Source organism: Poromitra crassiceps, assembly GCF_964638095.1.
Source record: "Poromitra crassiceps genome assembly, chromosome: 3".
NCBI lineage: Eukaryota > Metazoa > Chordata > Actinopteri > Beryciformes > Melamphaidae > Poromitra > Poromitra crassiceps.
Genome location: NC_139625.1, coordinates 63,604,065 through 63,623,842, shown reverse-complemented (window position 1 = coordinate 63,623,842; position 19,778 = coordinate 63,604,065). Strand labels below are relative to the sequence as shown.

The following is a 19,778-nucleotide window of genomic DNA, read 5'->3' as shown; positions in this document are numbered from 1 at the left end:
ATATTAAAGTGCACATCACTGATGCACGACGTCAAGTGTAGCGCTTCCGCATAGTTGGGAGGCACCAGAAAACAACGGCACAACGGAGCTGTTTTAACACAGATCATGTGTGAGGGGCTTAAGAGAGAAGAGAGGAGAGTGAGGAGAGCGAGAAAGGAGAAGAGAGAGCAGAGAGAGCGAGAAGAGAGAGGAGAGTGAAGAGGGAGGAGAGGGGAGAGAGAGAACAGAACAAGAAGACACAGACACTCTTAACATACCCTAACTTTAACCCAGGGATGCAATACTGAACAGGCCTACCGGGCCCAGGAGCCCAAGAGCTCAGGGGGCTCATAACCCACAGCTTCATATGATAATTATGCATATATGTATATGTTCTCCCTCAGAGGAACCACAAAACTAAAGTGCTCATATTTAATCTTCACTTCACTGCTGCGAGTCTGCTGCTGCAAGATCAACACTGATCACCACAGCAGCCACTGTAACAGCAAGTTACTGCATGCAAAGTATCACCGCTGCGACCGACCACAACCACATAAATGTTTAAATTTATCACACACACACACACACACACACACACACACACGCACACGCACACACACACACCACATGCACACGCACACACACAGATCTCTGAAGTTCTTCCTTACTATATGTGAAGATTACATAGAGAGCGTAGAGAAGCTTTCTGCAGCCGACTGGCAAACGGACAGATACAGTAGGTGAGCAGGTAACTGATGATCACTGATCCTACTACTAACTGGTTTCAGGCCTATCATAATAATTTGATGATAATGAACCTTTATTTATTTATTTGTAGGGTAGCTTCATCTACCAGCTAGCTTTTAAAGTAGTTAGTTTCACTCTTAAGTTTTAAAATGTTTCTAAGTGACAAAATAATTGACTGGACTCGAGTTGTAAACACTAAATAACTTGATTTGTGTGTGTGTGTGTGTGTGTGTGTGTGTGTGTGTGTGTGTGTGTGTGTGTGTGTGTGTCATGTAAACGTACTGTGACAGTATTGATTTGAACACTTTCAAAGTTAAGTTAAGGTTTACAAAGGTTTACAAAGTGGGAGGCGGGCCTCCCCAGGGGGGCTCCAAGCAGTTTCAGGGGAGGCTCAGTGAATGGGAAAAATATTAATTAGTTATTAAAAGGAGATCAGTGATTTGGTTAAAGAGATACAGTAGTAGAGTAATAGAGTCAGAACCTAATGAATGACTTCAGACAGACCTATGTATTTGGTGTTAGTCTGACATATGTCAAACGGCAATATATATATATATATATATATATATATATATATATATATATATATATATATATATATATATATATATATATATGTATATATATATACACAGATCCTTTCCCAAAAATGTGAATATCATGGAAAAGTTAGTTATTTTCCATAATTCCTTTCAAAAAGTGAAACTTTCATAGATTATAGATTGATTACACACAAAGTGAAATATTTCTAGACTTTGTTTCATTTTTCATAATTTTGGCGTACAGCTTCAGAAAACCCCCAAAACAGTATTTCAAAAAATTAAGAATAGTGTGAAGAAAATCAGGAGTTACTTCTCAGTTATGACTGACTGCAGCATCAGTCCACTCCCTCTGATATTGCTAGATTATATATATTTGATTATTTATTTTTATATTCATATTTATTCAGGGGAGTCTCACTGAGAGCAATGCTCTCTTTTTCAGGCATGCCCTGTTCACATTCAAACACACATTCACACCTGGAAGCTGACAAGTACAACCACAGTCTGATCTGCTGGCCACTGAGCAGCTCCACTGGAGCAGTTGGTGTTAAGGGCCTTGCTCAAGGGCACCTCGGTGGTGGTAATGAGGGAAGGGAAAGCTGCCTTTTCACTTTCCCCACCCAGATTTATCCTACCGGTGACTTTCCGGTCACAAGCTCACTTCTCTAACCATTGGGCCACCACTGCCCCAAATATCAGGCCATAGTAGCTCAATTGTTGAGTGTCTATCTATGAGATCAAAATAACATTATCATGATCCCATAGGCATCCAGGAATTGAACGAGGGTAGGCTCCTTTTTACAAACTTTGTCTGGGGGAGGCCCACAGTCTCAGACTTTGAAAAATCCTGAGTTAAATTAACTGACAATAGAGTACCGCAGGGATGACGTGTTTTTGTAGGCTTTATCCACAAATCCAGAATCGCCGCCATTTGGTTCGTCAGTGGAAAAGTCTATGGGGTTTTAAAATGGGGATTTCACTTAAATGCATAAAATAAGGTCTGTGGTTAACAAAAGTTTAACGCGAATTTGGGTTCAGCATGATAATCTTCACAAACGTGAATAACTTTTATGCATTTTGAAGCGTTTTCTAAAAATCACGTTAAAAAAACGCATTTACGTTCCAAAAGTCATAAAAGTTATTCACGTTTGTGAAGATGATCATGCTGAACCCAGATTTGCGTCCCCATAAACTTGTGTTAACCACAGACCTATTTTATGCATTTAAGCAAAACCCCCATGTTAAATCCCATAGATTTTTCCTCTCAAGAACCCGGAAGTACATCCGGACTCATTCCTGCGGCTCTCTATTCTATTACCTGTGCCAACAGAGATGGTCGGGAGGTTATGTTTGTCAGCAGGATGTCTCATAAAGATATGAACAGATTTGCACAAGACTAGGTAGAAAACCAGGTCATGGGTCAATCTAGAACTGATTAACTTTCCATGTCCACTGGTTAAAAGAGGGTGTGGCAGTGGGTGTATCCAATAATAAAAATGTGCATAACTTCTAAACTGATTCACATAACACCACAAAACTTTGTAGAAAGTTTGGTCTTGGGCCAAGGATTAACTGATTTACTCTCCACACCCACTGGCCAAAGGGGCTGCCCTCTACTGTAGTTGTGAATGCTGTACCTTGTTTTCAGAGTGAACAAATAATTCTCCCTTTATCTGAAATGAATTTAATTGAAATGTGTCTTTATCAAGGAAGTTAACAATTGTAGCTATATTCAGGCTATATAACTTGATCTTGCTTCACCTCTGTCAGATTTCTCAGAAACATGAGTGCTCTGGTGGGAGAGGGCGTGGCCTCATCGTTCAACCAGTCGTCAAGCGCCAACTGGTCGGATGGCGACCGTTTGGCTCCTTGCGGTCTGGTCGACATCTCGGCTCTCCCCTTCTTCATGCTGGTCTGCATCCCAGTGTTCCTGGTGCGTTTCAACGCCTCCAAGGCTTCACACCAGACTCACTTCAATATGAGATCAGATAGAAGCTTGTTACTCCTCAAACTCAAAGCTCAGCTGTCAGCGTCACTATGAATATTTGAGAAATCATCTAATTTTACAGTAGCTGATCTGAACAAAGCAGATAAAGCTGATTGAAATCAAAATGGATCAGATAAAAGTTAGTGGTGTCTGCTTGCTGTTGAAGAAAATGAAGTCTGTTCTGAAGATGAGGATGAAGGTCATGATGTTCTGCCAGAGCTGTGACCAAGTCAACTTTGCTCAAGTCCCAAGTCAGTTTACAATATTGAGGCATGAGTGAGTTTCAAGTGAAGTCCCAAGTCTAAATGTAGATTCAAGCCCATGTTATTTAATCCCAAATTTTCCCCAAACATGAAAATATCAGAATAATTTGTAACCCTTTGAAATAATTATTTTTTGAAATTTTCATGGAAAAGTTGGTGAAAAGGTGAGTTTCATGGTCGGTCCCAATTGTGACCAGACACAGCGCATCTAATGTGTATACTAAATTAACATTATTTCTCCCATGCAGTCATCAAAATTATTATCCCAGCCCAGCTATTAACACATTGGGGCAAACACTGTGCTGTTGTTTTTAAACTTTTGTTATGCCCTAGCTAAATAAAGGCTTTTTACCTTGAAGTCCTTGACTCTGTGTGAGTAGTGCCTGAAGAAAGCTGCTGTTTGCTGCGTGCACGAGGCGGACGATAGGGTGTGCAAACCAGCCCCCAAGCGCAAAAAACAAATAGCGCGTGTACGACGATAGCGCCCAAGATCTCATGTCAAGACTTTAGAAACCTTTTCAAGTCAAAGTCAAGTCCAATGTCATAGCGTTCCATCCATCTGGTGGTGACCCATTGAGTCTTAGGGCCCTATCTTCTCAAAAGCGGTAATTTAGCGTTTGCGCTCATTTAACGCGTGTGCAATGCAAATTGGGGGCGGGCACAAGCACATGCCTGTTATAATTGTACTGGGCATATGCGTGCCACATGCCAAAGCAGGCGTTTCAGCGCTAAAATGTGGGGATAGATGGCATTATCCTATCTTCAGCAGCGTGCAATTACTTTGCACTAAGAGATTTGAAAGGGACCTCTTACGCGCTAAATACCTCGCTGCGCTGGAGCACACCATAATCTCCGTGCAGCGCAGCGCAAAGTAAAATTCCTTTTGAATATGTCATTACGCACAGCCTTGCCACGCTAGGACATCAAATTCTGCTGCTAAAATTGGGTATTAGCACATAATTCAGCGCATCAACTATAACTCACTGAGAAACTTTTATCACATCGCAAAGAGGGAAATGAATTGAGAAAACGTGTTGGACAATGGACATAGGCTATTTACCTTCATAACCCGGAGGGTTAGCACATAACATAATTCAGCGCATCAACTATAACTCACTGAGAAACTTTTATCACATCGCAAAGAGGGAAATTAATTGAGAAAACGTGTTGGACAATGGACATAGGCTATTTACCTTCATAACCCGGAGGGTTGTTGGCACCACAGACGATCTGTCAAATAAGCTCTCTCCATCTCTCTCTGTCTTCGCACGAGTGAGTACACTCTATTACGCATGCCTCGCGCCAACAGCCATTGCGAGATGGGAATCTGCTTGGTTTTGATTGACGTAATGCCCAGCATTGCCTGGTCACACCTGTGAATAATTCTGGTAGTTAAGACCGCCCAAATCCCGTTCGCGCAGGCATTTTGGGGCGCAGATGATTTTGGCACAGCTCTAATTTGCACCTGCGACACGTGCCGTGAACGTTTCCGCATCCCCGCCGAGAATTGCATCCCCAACATATTTCGGGGCTGTTTTAACTTAGAAATCATGGAGGTCACGTCTACCCAGACGCTTATATCACTTTTAAACAGTTACATTTCTGTATAAATCATTACAATATGCTCCCGTGAGGTGGGGATGCTGCCGGCGCTGGGGTGCAAAACTCGGCATAATACCTGGACAAATGCGCAAGGCCGACGGGTATTTTCCCTGCCTTAAGGCACACGCAAACAGCAGTGGATATCGCATGTACAAAGATAGGGCCCTTAGTGTTTTATGTGACATATTTAAATTCTTGATGTTTGGTGTGATAATCTTAATGATCACTCTTGCACGTTTCTCCTGGAAGGACAATAAAGACTTGAACTTGGTGAGTTTTGCTCTGCTGCCTCCCCAGGTGGGTCTGGTCCTCAACAGCTTGACCATGAAGGTTTACTTCTGCCGCCCCTGGCCGCAGAAAGCAAGCAGCATGAAGGTCTACCTGAAGAACCTGGCGGCCGCAGACTTCCTGCTCTGCTTCTCTCTCCCCCTTCGCATCGCCAACTACCCCAGAAGCTCTGTCACGCTCTGGCGGGTCTACTGCCACTTCGGCTCCCCGGTCTTCTACCTCAACATGTACGCCAGTATCCTGTTCATGGGATACATCGCCGCTAACAGGTAGGATTAGATGGATCAGACCGTCCTGTAACTGGCCGATCTCATGCACTACAAATAATTAAAATCTCCTCCATGATCTATGGAGAATCACCTAAAAATGTGTTTATGAATTTAAATCAGAATCACTTTTATTGCCACAATATGCAAGACTGAATACGGGGAATTTGTCTTAGTCCAAGTATGCAGCATAGCGGTCATCTCAATATTCAGATCAAAGGAAAATAGTGCAGTCCAAGTAGGAGGAGTGTTAAGTAGGCATTGAATATGAATTTACAGTCCAAGTTAAATAGGCATTAAATAGGCATTTACTTATTTTATAATGCTTTAATGCAACATAGTCCAGCTGCTGTACCTATAAAGTGACGTATACGCAGACGATTCAGAGGATCTCTTGTCAATAAGGATGTGGCATTATTTTGGTCATGTTTTCATAGAAGCAGAAGTGCTGACAGAGAGATGCAGTTTGTGGAAACCTTCATTTAGCAGATTGGACTTTTAGCTACATAACATTTCTCGGAAGTAGAGCTGCACTGAAGGCACAACTAATCTTATTGGGTGGAGCAAAAATAAATAAATACATAAAAAACCTGGAACCAGGAACTGCAAAGGTCTAAAAGCTCACTCTGGATGTTGGCATTAATGTGACAATTTATTTGGACATGCAGAATTAAGCCAAATCTATGGCTTAGTGTTGCCTATAGACAAACAGGGTGAGTCATACAGTACATGGATTGGCAACAATTTGAAATGTGAGTCATGTGACAACAACTTTACTACTAAAAGTGGTTTTCATGTGCTTCAAAAACCTGTTTGGAAGAAATCCAGGGACATTTACAGGAACAGTGCTGAGGACAAAAAGCACCAAATCTGGGGAACAGAACGGAATCCAAAAATTCTATTCATTTTGGGAGTGTACGTTCCCCGGGTTCTATGTTCCCCGCTCCTGCTAAAAAGGGTTCTATGTTCCCCGGGTCCTATGTTCCCCGCTCCCGAAAAAGGGTCCTATGTTCCCCGGGTCCTATGTTCCCCGCTCCCGAAAAAGGGTCCTATGTTCCCCGCTCGTATGCGTAAAGTCGGCGAATGCAAACCGCAATATCTCAAGGTTGTGAGACTTCATTGACAGACTGCATGAGGGAAAGCTCGAGTCTATAGACGGTTTTAACTTGACAACAAAAACATTCTAAATTGAACCCCCGCTCACTTCCTGTTGCAGCGTTTGCTATGGACATAAAAGAAAAAAAAACATTCAAGTGCAGGACTGCCCATTCCGTGAAAACCGTCTCTAGAGCTGAGCAGCGAAAACAAAAGTAACGATGTCGAGTGAATATTTCTGCAGTTTGCCGAATGGATTCAAATGGACTATTAACCATTGATAAGGCCACTGAAGTAATCGGGTGAGAAATTTAAAGGAACATTTTGGAAGATTCACCTATTTGCTATATTCCCAATAGTAAGACGAGAAGATAGATGCCCTTCTCATCTCTGTGCGTGCAGTAGGAAAGTAGTGATGTACCCTCCTGCTAGTTAGCTTAGCATAACGACTGGTAGTCCGCGGGACTGACTACAGTGGCTAGCCTACCGCGCTAAGTCACCAAATACACATCCACTTTTCTGTAGCAGGTGCAGGACAAACAAAACAGCAACAGGTGAAAAAAGTAGAGTCCGCACACTGCGTAGACAAGCAGGTTTACTGTGTGTGTGTGTGTGTGTGTGTGTGAGACAGAGAGAGATGTTCATGTTAAGTTATCAGTTAAGATAATTCACCAATAGTCAACTAATGTTGTAACATTTAAAGTTTTCAATAATCTTGATTAAATCTGGCTAAAAGTAATCTCACATGTATAAATTACTGTTCAACACTGAGGAAGTGTCCAATGATTCATGTTCAAGTCATTCTGGCAATTTCTGTTGTAAATTTCAGACTGGATTCTGGAATATATTTCAATAATCTTGATGAAATCAGGCTAAATCTAATGTCATGTGTAAAAAAAGTATTCAATCAGCCCTAGATCAGAGACAGGTGTGAGAGCAGAGAGGGGGAGAAGAGGAGGACACCTCACAGCCCAGCTCCCTCAGATCATGACATCGTAATTTGACATTGTTTTATAACGTGGTGAATGCACGAGTCACAAGATGGACATAAGACTACATGAGAGCGTTTTGGCGCTGTTGGAATGTGTATTTGTGACCTGCTCTGACAAAATCAGTCACACTGACCCCGAAACACATTTTGAGTTTGTTGGAAAGAGGAGAATGGAAGCTCTCGGGGGTAACGGGGGTATGCTAGCCCAGTGGTTCTCAAATGGGGATCCAGGGACCCCCAGGGGTCCTTGAGGGGTTTCCAGGGGGTCCCCAGCCAAAAGTGGAGTAATTTATTTTCGTAAGTTAACTATGACTTTTTTGGTCATGGGTTTTATACACTTTCTGTAATAAAACATCTAAAACCATCAATCTTATTATCATATACGGAACCATGGGACAAAATCCTATGAAATGGGCGCCCGTGGTCTAATTTTTGTCAGTTTAGTGGTCCAGTCCTTCATGTGAAAAATTTTGAGAACCACTGTGCTAGACAGTCCCGCGGACTACCAGTCATTGTGCTAAGCTAACTATCAGGAGGGGTGCGTCACTACTTTCTATGGCACTCACACAGAAGAGAAGGGCATCTTCTCATCTTACTATTGGGAATAAGGCAAATCGTAAAATCTCCCCTGGCTCCTGTCCTCTCCTCTCTCCTCTTGCCAGGTACCTGAAGATTATCCATCCTTTAGGAACTCACATCCTGCAGCGTGTGCGGGCTGCCTACATCATCTCCACAGTAACCTGGGTGTCTCTTGTTGCCTTAATGTGCATCTACATCATCCCTTTGTTCCTGACCCAGCGACGTCTGACCTCTGACCTCAGCATGGCGAGCTGCGACGCCCTGCGCAGCACCGAGCTCCGCCTGATCTACAAGATTGCCAAGATCATCTGCATCACCCTCTTCTTCTCTGTCCTCATCGCCCTGGTCTTCTTCTACTCCAGCACCTCCCGCAGGTAGGGATGTGATGATAACCACAATACCGTGATATCAAGCAACCACGGTTATCATACCGTAAGCTTTCCCTGTAATACCATGCCTTTGCCTTCAAAGTAAAAGAAACGTAGATTGTGTCACTTTTGAGGAAAACATTTGGTAACCCTTTATTTTACAGGGCCCTAACTAGATATGAACTACATATGAACACCAGTGTAATTACTGAGTCTATTCAACTCTAGTTCATATGTAGCTACATGGTACTGGACCTGTAAAGAATTATATGGTCTGGGACAGAGATTGCTAAAACCTAGTGGTGGATTCAAACCACTGAACTTCTGATTGCAAAGCACGCAGCTTTAACCACACAGGCACCAGGGCTTTGTGAGTTTCATAGTGGAGTTTGAGAGGATAACTGTATGTCAAGTCAGATGTAGTTGTCACTTAAAAGTATTGTAGGTATAGAGGTAGTGTCGCTGGCCAGCCTCCCCTCCCTACCGGGAGAGGAGTCTGGCGCCGCAGGTCTCCCTAACTGGGATAAACCCTCCCCTGCTCTACTCTGCTCTCCCATTGGAGCGACTGTTTCAGTCGCTGCCGGATGTCCGCTCCCGGCTTATTACAAGCTCTGTCATTGGCTCCGACCATGTCAATCAGAGCGGCTTCCGCTCCCTCCTCCCTGTGTGTCGCTGTAACTGAGGCAGTAATACTGCCTCAGTGAAAACAACAACGCTAACTAGCTATCAAGCTAACGGCAGAAACCTGCACGCTGAAAACGGCAAGTTGGATTGTTGGAGATAATTTCCAAGGACACTGCCGCTAAGCGCCGCCCATCGCAATCCCACTACAGAGACCTGCGGCGCCAGACTCCTCTCACGGTAGGGAGGGAGGGGAGGCTGGCCAGCAAGACTAGTATAGAGGTAACAGTGGAACTACATTATAATCACACCACTCCCTCCACTCCTCCACCAGTGCAGATCGCCTTGCCCCTCCTCCACCAGTGCAGATCGCCTTGCCCCTCCTCCACTCCCAATCGTGACTCTTCTCGTCCCTGCCACCACAATGGTGGAATAAGCTCCCCCCTTCAGTCAGGATGGCCGAATCACTGCCCATCTTTCGGCAAAGACTAAAAACACACCTTTTCAGGCTCCATCTGGGCCCATCTTGAACTAACATGTCTCTCTTTCTAAAACAACAACACTCCTTTCGACAACTACTTTCTACAAGTGCTACTCTATTCAAAAATGTGTAGCTGTCGTGTTGCATAGTGGATTTCTCTACTGTTGACAAAATGTGATATTGTAAGTCGCTTTGGATAAAAACATCTACCAAATGATGTAATGTAATGCAATGTAAAATCTCATACCTATACCCTATAACTCTGGTGCCCATGCCTACCCGCAGGCTGAGGCTGGCGCAGCAGAAGCAGCTGGGGCAAGAGTCATCCTCGGGCTCCAAGAAGCTCGCCAAGGCCCGCAGGAACATGCTGATGTTGGTCGTCATCTTCTGCGTCTGTTTCGTCCCGTACCACCTGGTGCGTCTCCCCTATGCCTTCCTGAGGGGGCACTGCGCCTTGAGCCAGGCCTTCTTGTACGTTAAGGAGGTGACTGTCATGGTGTCGACTCTCAACATCTGCATGGACCCGCTCATCTACTTCATCTTCTGCAAGGCGTACCGGGCCCAACTGAGCCTGCGGAGGGTGTTCAGCGCCAAGAGGCAAGAAGGCCGCCGTCTCTAGATGTATCCTGTTGTCTGTTGACGATCAGACTCAGTAGTCATTGCCATTACCTGCCGTTTTGTTCGATTAAAGGAGAATTTCTGTATTTTTCAACCTGGACCCTTTCATATCGGTTTATGTATAGCTAAGTCGTGTGAGCAGATTTTTTTTTTTTAATCTGTACATTATTGACCATGATTGCATCAGTTGTTTTTCCCACATGCCACTCCTGCCTTGGCAGCCTGCACATACGTCCACTAATCAAGCTTGTTTTTTCAACGTGTATTTACCTTGCAGCAGCGTTCACCCTCTATCCGTCTGTCACATTTTCTTTTACCTTCATTTGCCATTAACCCTTAGATAATTATAACGGGCGTAGAGGTAATAGCGTGGCAGGGGGAAGACAAATGCGCTTGTGCACGCCCCCAATTTGCATTGCGTGTGGCGTTGAACGAGCGCAAAACAAGCGCAAACGCTAAATTACCGATTTTGCGACGATAGGGCCCTGTATCTTAGATCCAATAGAATTTCTACTGATTGATTCCATTGACTGTAGATAAAATGCCAGTAGCCAGGGGCATCATGCAAGCCAAAATTCTGGGGGTGCACAACAAGGCTGTAGCCATGGACACAAAATGTTGTCGAGGCATCTTGCGCGCTCGATTCCTATCGCTAGCTCGGCTGCTGAGCGGCCTTGCCCACCCTGCAGCGCGCTAAGCTGGCCCTGCAGCTTGCATACACAGCTCGGCTGCTGCGTGGCCTTGCCCACCCTGCAGCTCGCTGAGCTGGCCCTGCAGCTTGCATACACAGCTCGGCTGCTGCGTGGCCTTGCCCACCCTGCAGCTCGCTGAGCTGGCCCTGCAGCTTGCATACACAGCTCAGCTGCTGCGTGGCCTTGCCTGCAGCGTGGCCTCGCCTGCCACCAGAGTTTAGTCGGAAAGCCCAAGTCGTTTCATGGGTCGCTCAAGGGTACCATGTTAAGCCGTTTTCCCACATGCGTACCGGAAAATCAATATCGGACATTTCCCTTCACACTTCGGCTCGCGCATGTGGGAATCTATCAGCGAATTTTCCTGTATGTTGGGGGGGGCGGGGGGAGGGGGGAGCTTATTTGGGGGGTCGGCAAAACTAGAAATAAGTTCGCTTGTCAGTTGTCACACAATGAATCACACTCGTTTGACTTAAGAGCAGCGTCAAGCTGCCAGCGTAATCAACACAGCCGATTTCCCCCCTCCCCTCTCTGCTCGAGAGCAGCAGCCACGGACAGACACAGCGAGAAAGGCTTGCAAGCTGCTCAACGCTTGTATGTATGTAGAGAAAGCAAATGCACAAGCGAAATGTGGAAGTAGTTTGCTTTGATGTGCGCGAATGATTAGATCAGCAAGCTGACATACTGCTCTTATTAGGCTATCACAAGATCATTTCGCCAGTTTGCTTTAATGTGCGTGAATGATTAGATTATGCCCGCTGGAACATTAAGCAACGTGTGTAGGCTACTCCTCGCCCATGATTGAAGGACCGCTGTCGTGGAAAATGACTGGAACCGTTTCCACTTGCGTCCCCTTAAGAGCATACCGCTCTTCTGACTGGATCGAAACTGGTGAAATGTCGGGGACGACGGGGTCGCGCTTATACCGGCACGGCGCCTTTCTCACATGCAGGCATTAGACCACGTTCCGGTCATTTTGCCGTACAAAGCGCATGTGGGAAAAGGGCTTAACAAGTAACAAGTGGCGCATAAGGGACGGGACAAAGCGTCAATATGCTACGTGCTCGGAGTGAGAACGTGTAGGCGCAGCGGGCGAGCCTAGGAATCGAGCACGCGTGGCATGCAAGATTGCTAGTTTATAAAGTGTTATTTAAGGGATACATGTTTTGAACTTTACAATAAAGGTCAATAAGACCATGGCCAATTATTGTCAAGTGCTTATATAACCTGCACAATAATGTGTAGGTTAGGCTATGTTAAGTATTGTCTACAAAGAATTCTATTTATAACCAGCTGTTGTAGGCATATTTCTTTTTTATGGTGAGGATGTAGTTCAAATCACCTCAGTCATTTTGGTTGTTTGCTTTGAGTCGTAAATGCCCACTTCTTCAATTTCTTACATAAATGAATTGACACCACCAGATATGTGTTTAAATAAATAAATATATTGCTAGCAATATCTGTGTCAATGGTTATGTTCTCTATTGATTTGCATTGCAAACTTGTTTGTGTAACAGCCTCACAAACTGGGTGCACCTGCTACTGCTGTGTGTAAATACATGAGGTGTTAATGTGGTTACACCACTGTCTGTCACAGCAGCAGTCCTCTTTATGTGTGAAGACAAACTAGGAACTAGTTTTTAGTTGAGTTTTTTCACTCATGCTGACAAACAGAGACTGAGGCCCTGTTTACACGGCGACGCTCTTAAAACTGCAAACATTTTTTTAAGCATTAGTGCCTTCCTTTTACACGGTATGGCGTTATTGGGGGGTGAAAAAGCCAAAAAATTAAAACAGGTCCCAGAGTGGAATTCTTGATAACGCTGCCCCCTTACTGTTGCCGTGTAAAGTGGACAAACGCAATTCAGGTGATGACACATACAGCCCCCCTTCGCCATGGAAGACAATGGTAGGCAATATGAGCATTGAACTAGCCCAATATTATACAGCCTTATGGCACAGGCACAATGTGTCGCATTGACATTCAACAAACGTGATAACAATTAGCTAAAAACACAATAAGTTAAGTGTGTGACAAAGTGGGTGAGACCTCTCTGTTTCCTCACCACTATTGTCTCATAAATATTCACATTATCCCCTTAATGTTCATATCATACATACATGCACACATACATTGTTCAGTTGGCTATAATTTATCTTTTCTTTGTAACAGTTGCAACATTTACTATACTAGTTTTGTTTGTGTTCGCATTATGTTACAGTCACATCAAAGTACAATGATAAGTTAAAGCACACACAGAGCCATGTTCATGTCATTCACCTTTATTGATTTGCAGTATATAAACCAGTGTTTCTTTGTTCTGCCATGCTGCTCACCAATTGTTTGTTCTCGTCCACACAGATACACCATGTTGGCTTGGTTGGGAGGGAAAGGGCTCCGCCCAGCACTTCTGCTGCATTTATACAGTCGGTGATGTCATCCTGACTTCATTGGGGCAAACCAAGCAGAGGGGTTGTCTGATTGTTGAGTGTTAATTTTGTGGAGTTATGATACTCTAAAGTAATGAAGAGATTACAAAACATTCTGTTACTAGTTATATAGTTGTGTGAATAATCTGTCGTTTAACTTTGAACATGCTATTTCAAATCCTTGTGTAAGGGAAAAGAGAAAGATCACCTCCAGTGGAATGGTGTAGGCTGAAGAGAGCCAGGAGTCAATTGGTCATGCTATAAATTCATTTGGGTTTCGTCTCCTCAGGAGAGAGGTCAGGCCGTGCTGCCCAAACACGAGCCATTATTTAAGTTTCATTATGGAGTAACTTTGCATTATTTCCTTTGTTCTGTTTGTTTGTTTTGTTTAACTTGCAAGTATTTTTGTTATGGGAGCACTATAAATAAATGCACCTCTGAGAACTGCAAACCATGTCCTCTGCGTCTGCCTGCCTGCCACCTTCCTTGCCACTTTTGCTTCACTACCTCACAAATGGTGGAAGTGGTGGCTCCAGGCCAGTAGGAGGCAGCGACGATGACTGGTAGAGGAAGAGCCAAAAGACAAAAACAACCACCAATGGATGATGAGCCAGAGGATGTCGACCAGCTGGGGGCAATGGGTGAGGATGTCCAAAACCTGGCTGACATTTCAAATCTGCTACAGGGCCTAGTGCAGCAGCAAGCAGGCTGGGAGCAGGAGAAACAACGCCAGGAAGATCGCTGGAATAGAGTACAGCACCAGTTTTCTCAGCTCCAGCATGAGATTGTGTTGGACCGTCGGGAGCGCCAGCAGCTGTTGGAAGGTGTGGCAGCTGGCCCCGAATCACAACTGAGGCCCACTGAGGAGCAGCCAGTTGTTCAACCTGCATCACCAGCAGACACAGACCTGCCTTCAAATTGGGTAAGGTTACCTGGGTGGAAAGGCCCGAAAATGCACCAATTTCATGATGATGAGGATATTGAACATTACCTAACAACTTTTGAAAGAATTGCCAGTGCTTGCCAATGGCCACAGGAGGAGTGGGCGCTCCATCTGGCTCCACTTCTCAATGGTAAGGCACGTGCAGCTTATGTGGCAATGGACATGAATGACACAATGGACTATGCTAAAGTGAAGTGTGCTGTCTTACAGAAGTATGAAATCAGTGCGGAGGCATACCGAGTGAGGTTTCGCTCTACAACGGTAGAGGTGGATGAGACCCCGAAAGAGTTGCAGTCACGCCTCAGAGACCTGTATGAAAAATGGATGATCCCAAAAGAGAAAACCAAGGAGCAGCTGGGAGATGCCATTGTGATGGAGCAGTTTCTGAGAATTCTTAACCCTGAGCTTCGCACCTGGGTAAAAGAGCGCAACCCAACTACATCAAAGGAAGCTGCAGAAATGGCTGAGGCATTCCTTGCTGCCCGACGTCCACTTAAGAGCTATTTAAATCCCAGACCTAGTCCGGCCCTTCCATCTTCGGGTAAGACAGAGGGTGGGAATGGGCACAGGTTCAGGATTTCAAAGACTTCAGCTTCCCCAAATACGACCAGCAGCCGGGTTAGAGACTTTCGGTATAGAGGGCCCCCAGTATGTCATTCTTGTGGTCGCACAGGCCATCTTAAAGCAGAATGTCCCGATCACCACGTGAGCAAAACATATATGACCTGTTCACCACAGTCTCTAAATTCTCAGCAAGAGGGAGTGGATGATCTAGCACCCCCTAGTGTTCAAGAGCGCACTGCTTGTGTTTTTATAGGGGACAAGCCGTGTATTGCCCTTTTAGATTCTGGTAGTGACCGCACTCTTGTCAGGCAGGATTGTCTCCCCAGTGACGTCACTTTCAATGGTCAAGTTAAAGTTTGGTGTGTTCATGGTGATAATGTAGACTACCCCTTAGCTGACATCTATATGGAAGTTGAGGGACAGCAGTACTTTCTGTCAGTGGGTGTAATGGGTACACTTCCTTACCAAGTGGTGTTAGGCAGGGATTTGCCCATCCTCCGAGACCTAATAACCAGGGGGAAGGAAAATAGTGTTGCTTCGGGTGGGGGTATGGTTACAATCACCAGGTCTATGGACAGTGAGCATCACTCAGAGCCAGGTCCATGGAGTGATTTACCTTTTGCAGGCAACCAGGTTCCTGAGGTGGAGAGCTCCAGAAAGTGTCGGCCAAGAAAGAGCAAAGTGCAAAGGAGGCAGGAAAAGGTGAGGGGGACACTTATGTGTGAACCAGCTCAAGAACCAGAACATGAAGATCTAATGGTTATACCTAGTGATATTGCACAGCTTCAAAAACAGGACCCCTCTCTAGCGCCCCTATTTTTAAAATGTGGATCTGAGTCGACTGAGGTCACAGAGAGAGACAGGGAGCTATTTCTCATAAAGGGTGAGCAGCTGTATCGCCGTAGTAGGGTGGGAGACCAGCTGGTTGTTCCCAAGAGCCTGAGGCCCACCGTCTTGCAGCTAGCTCATTCTATCCCTTGGGCAGGTCACTTAGGCCAACAGAAAACGTTCTCCAGGATGTTTCCTCGCTTTTACTGGCCCCAGCAGTTTACTGATACAGTTCAGTTTTGCAAGTCATGTCCACAATGCCAGTTGACTGCTCCAGGTAGAAAGGGTGACAGGGCTCCTCTTATAACCATGCCTGTAATAGACACCCCTTTCTCCCGCATCGCCATGGACATCGTAGGCCCACTGGAGAAGAGCAGTGGAGGTCACAGGTATATTTTAGTAGTGTGTGACTATGCGACAAGGTATCCGGAGGCATTTCCCTTAAGAAAGGTCAAAGCCCGCCAGATAGCAAACTGTCTAGTGCAGTTGTTTTCAAGAGTTGGAGTCCCCAAAGAAATTATAACAGACCAAGGGTCCAACTTCACCTCAAACTTCCTCAAGGAAGTCTACAAACTGTTGGGAATTCGAGGAATCAAAACCAGTCCCTACCACCCACAGACAGACGGCCTTGTTGAACGTTTCAACAAAACTCTAAAATCCATGCTGAGGAAGTTTGTGGGAGACTCTGGGGCTGACTGGGACCAATGGCTCCCATTTCTACTTTTTGCCTACAGAGAGGTGCCTCAAGCATCGACAGGTTTCTCTCCATTTCAGCTCCTGTATGGTCATACTGTGCGGGGTCCGCTGGATGTGCTGAAGGAGGCCTGGGAGGGGCCTACACCAGGAAAGCAATGCAGTACCCTCTCTTATGTATTGAAGATGAGAGACAAGCTTGAACAGTTCCAGGAGCTGGCAAACACTAATCTGGTCAGTGCTCAGCAGCGTCAAAAACAGAGCTATGACAAAGTGGCTCGCCGGAGGTTCTTCACAGAGGGCCAGAAAGTTCTGTTGCTTCTTCCAACCTCAGAGAGTGGTCTCTTGGCCAAGTGGCAGGGGCCCTATGTGATCAACAGGAAAGTGGGTCCTGTCACCTACGAACTGTCCATGCCAGAGCGCCGCAAGAAGCATCAGGTATTTCATGTTAATTTGTTAAAGCAATGGTTTGACAGATCTGCTTCATCATCACTACAGTTATGGGCTCGCACTGTCGTAGAAGAGGAGGAGCCACAGGAGCAGTTCTTCCCCTCTGCATTTGAAGAGCCGTCCTTCCCAGATCTCAGTCATCTTGGAGCAGAGCAGCAGGAGGAGCTGGAGTCCATCATGCCGGGTGAGCTCTTCAGCACCAAGCCTGGCTACACAGACCTCATCCAACATGACATTCGGCTCCGTTGTCCCAATCAAAAACCCTTTAGGGACACCTCCTCCAGAGTTCCAGCTAAGCTGATTCCGGCACTGAAACAGGAGGTGCAGGATATGCTTGAGCCATCTAGAGGTGAGTGGTGTAGTCCAGTGGTGCTGGTGCCCAAGAAAAATGACACTAAACAGAGATTTTGTATAAATTTCTCTAAACTGAATGCGGTTTCTGCTTTTGATGCTTATCCAATGCCAAGAGTAGAGGAATTGATTGAGCGCTTGGGAAATGCAAAATATCTGTCTACACTGGACTTGTGTAAAGGATATTGGCAGGTGCCATTGACTGAGTCCTCTAAAGACTTAACAACCTTTAGGGTCCCTAGTGGACTTTATCGTTTCAGGACAATGCCTTTCGGACTGCACGGAGCTCCAGCTACATTCCAGAGGCTGGTGGACGAGGTCCTGAGAGGAGCGGATGGCTATGCCGTGGCATACATTGATGACATCGTGGTGTTCAGTGAGACATGGGAGGATCACATGCAACACCTCTCTGATGTCCTTCAGCGGATTCGTAGAGCTGGGCTGATCATCAATGCACGCAAATGCCACATTGCTAAGGAAGAGGTGGAATACCTTGGATACATCATCGGTGGTGGGGTGATCCGCCCTCAAGTGAGTAAAGTGGAAGCTCTTGCAGCCTATCCTCCTCCAACCACCAAGAGGAAAGTAAGATCATTCCTGGGTTTGGCTGGTTGGTATCGACGCTTTATCCCAAATTTCTCTGCGAGGTCAGCTGTTCTTAGTGACCTCACCCGTAAATCCAGCCCTAACAAGGTCAAATGGAGTCCATCTTGTAATGCTGCTTTTGAGGACTTGAAAAACTGTATGTGTAATAAACCTGTCTTGCAGTGTCCGGATTTCACCCGTCCATTTATTGTGCAGACAGATGCTTCGGGAGTAGGACTTGGAGCTGTGTTGCTGCAAGGCACAGGAGAGGAACAGAGGCCGGTGCAGTATATAAGCCGCAAGCTCTTTCCAAGAGAAACAAGGTATTCAACCATTGAGAAGGAGGCCTTGGCGGTGAAATGGGCCCTGGACACTTTGAAATATTACTTGATGGGAGATGAATTTCTGTTGGAGACTGACCATCGTGCATTGCAGTGGATGAACAGGATGAAAGATTCCAATGCAAGAATTACTCGGTGGTATCTGTCACTCCAGCCTTATCGTTTCAGCATCCAGTATCTGCCAGGAAATAAGAACGTGGTGGCTGACTTCCTGTCCCGATCCTTTGAAGAGTGACTGTCTTAAGGGGGGGGGGAGTGTGACAAAGTGGGTGAGACCTCTCTGTTTCCTCACCACTATTGTCTCATAAATATTCACATTATCCCCTTAATGTTCATATCATACATACATGCACACATACATTGTTCAGTTGGCTATAATTTATCTTTTCTTTGTAACAGTTGCAACATTTACTATACTAGTTTTGTTTGTGTTCGCATTATGTTACAGTCACATCAAAGTACAATGATAAGTTAAAGCACACACAGAGCCATGTTCATGTCATTCACCTTTATTGATTTGCAGTATATAAACCAGTGTTTCTTTGTTCTGCCATGCTGCTCACCAATTGTTTGTTCTCGTCCACACAGATACACCATGTTGGCTTGGTTGGGAGGGAAAGGGCTCCGCCCAGCACTTCTGCTGCATTTATACAGTCGGTGATGTCATCCTGACTTCATTGGGGCAAACCAAGCAGAGGGGTTGTCTGATTGTTGAGTGTTAATTTTGTGGAGTTATGATACTCTAAAGTAATGAAGAGATTACAAAACATTCTGTTACTAGTTATATAGTTGTGTGAATAATCTGTCGTTTAACTTTGAACATGCTATTTCAAATCCTTGTGTAAGGGAAAAGAGAAAGATCACCTCCAGTGGAATGGTGTAGGCTGAAGAGAGCCAGGAGTCAATTGGTCATGCTATAAATTCATTTGGGTTTCGTCTCCTCAGGAGAGAGGTCAGGCCGTGCTGCCCAAACACGAGCCATTATTTAAGTTTCATTATGGAGTAACTTTGCATTATTTCCTTTGTTCTGTTTGTTTGTTTTGTTTAACTTGCAAGTATTTTTGTTATGGGAGCACTATAAATAAATGCACCTCTGAGAACTGCAAACCATGTCCTCTGCGTCTGCCTGCCTGCCACCTTCCTTGCCACTTTTGCTTCACTACCTCACAAAGTGCCTGCTAACGTCGCACATAGCCTATTAATCACTGTCTCGCATTGAATAATTGAAGACAACTCACTGTCTGGATGCATTTCCTCAAGTGAAGTCCCAATTGTGCGCAGGTCTTTTTTTATGTTGCTTTACTGGGTTTTTATTCTGTAATCCAATCTGGAGCAGTTTATTAGGCTACCATTGTGACTTCTGTGTCACTCTATCGCGTGGAAAATGCATTTAAACTTGAATTACAAAGATAAAGCCCGTTAGAAACACAGAATAGGGGAAGGCGTTTTTACCTTCAAAATAAAAGCCGTATTTTAC

At 45.1% G+C, this 19,778-nt stretch overlaps 1 protein-coding gene across 1 annotated transcript; it reads left to right on the top strand.

The window, feature by feature from the left end:
* Window positions 1-3,051: 3,051 nt before the first annotated feature.
* Window positions 3,052-10,516, top strand: LOC310773214 (P2Y purinoceptor 14-like; the record flags this gene model as incomplete). Its single annotated transcript, XM_083633106.1, has 4 exons — window positions 3,052-3,201; window positions 5,418-5,677; window positions 8,423-8,713; window positions 10,095-10,516. The coding sequence occupies 4 exons, from the start codon at window positions 3,052-3,054 to the stop codon at window positions 10,426-10,428; spliced, it is 1,035 nt and encodes a 344-aa protein (XP_083489232.1). The 3' UTR covers window positions 10,429-10,516.
* Window positions 10,517-19,778: the final 9,262 nt, after the last annotated feature.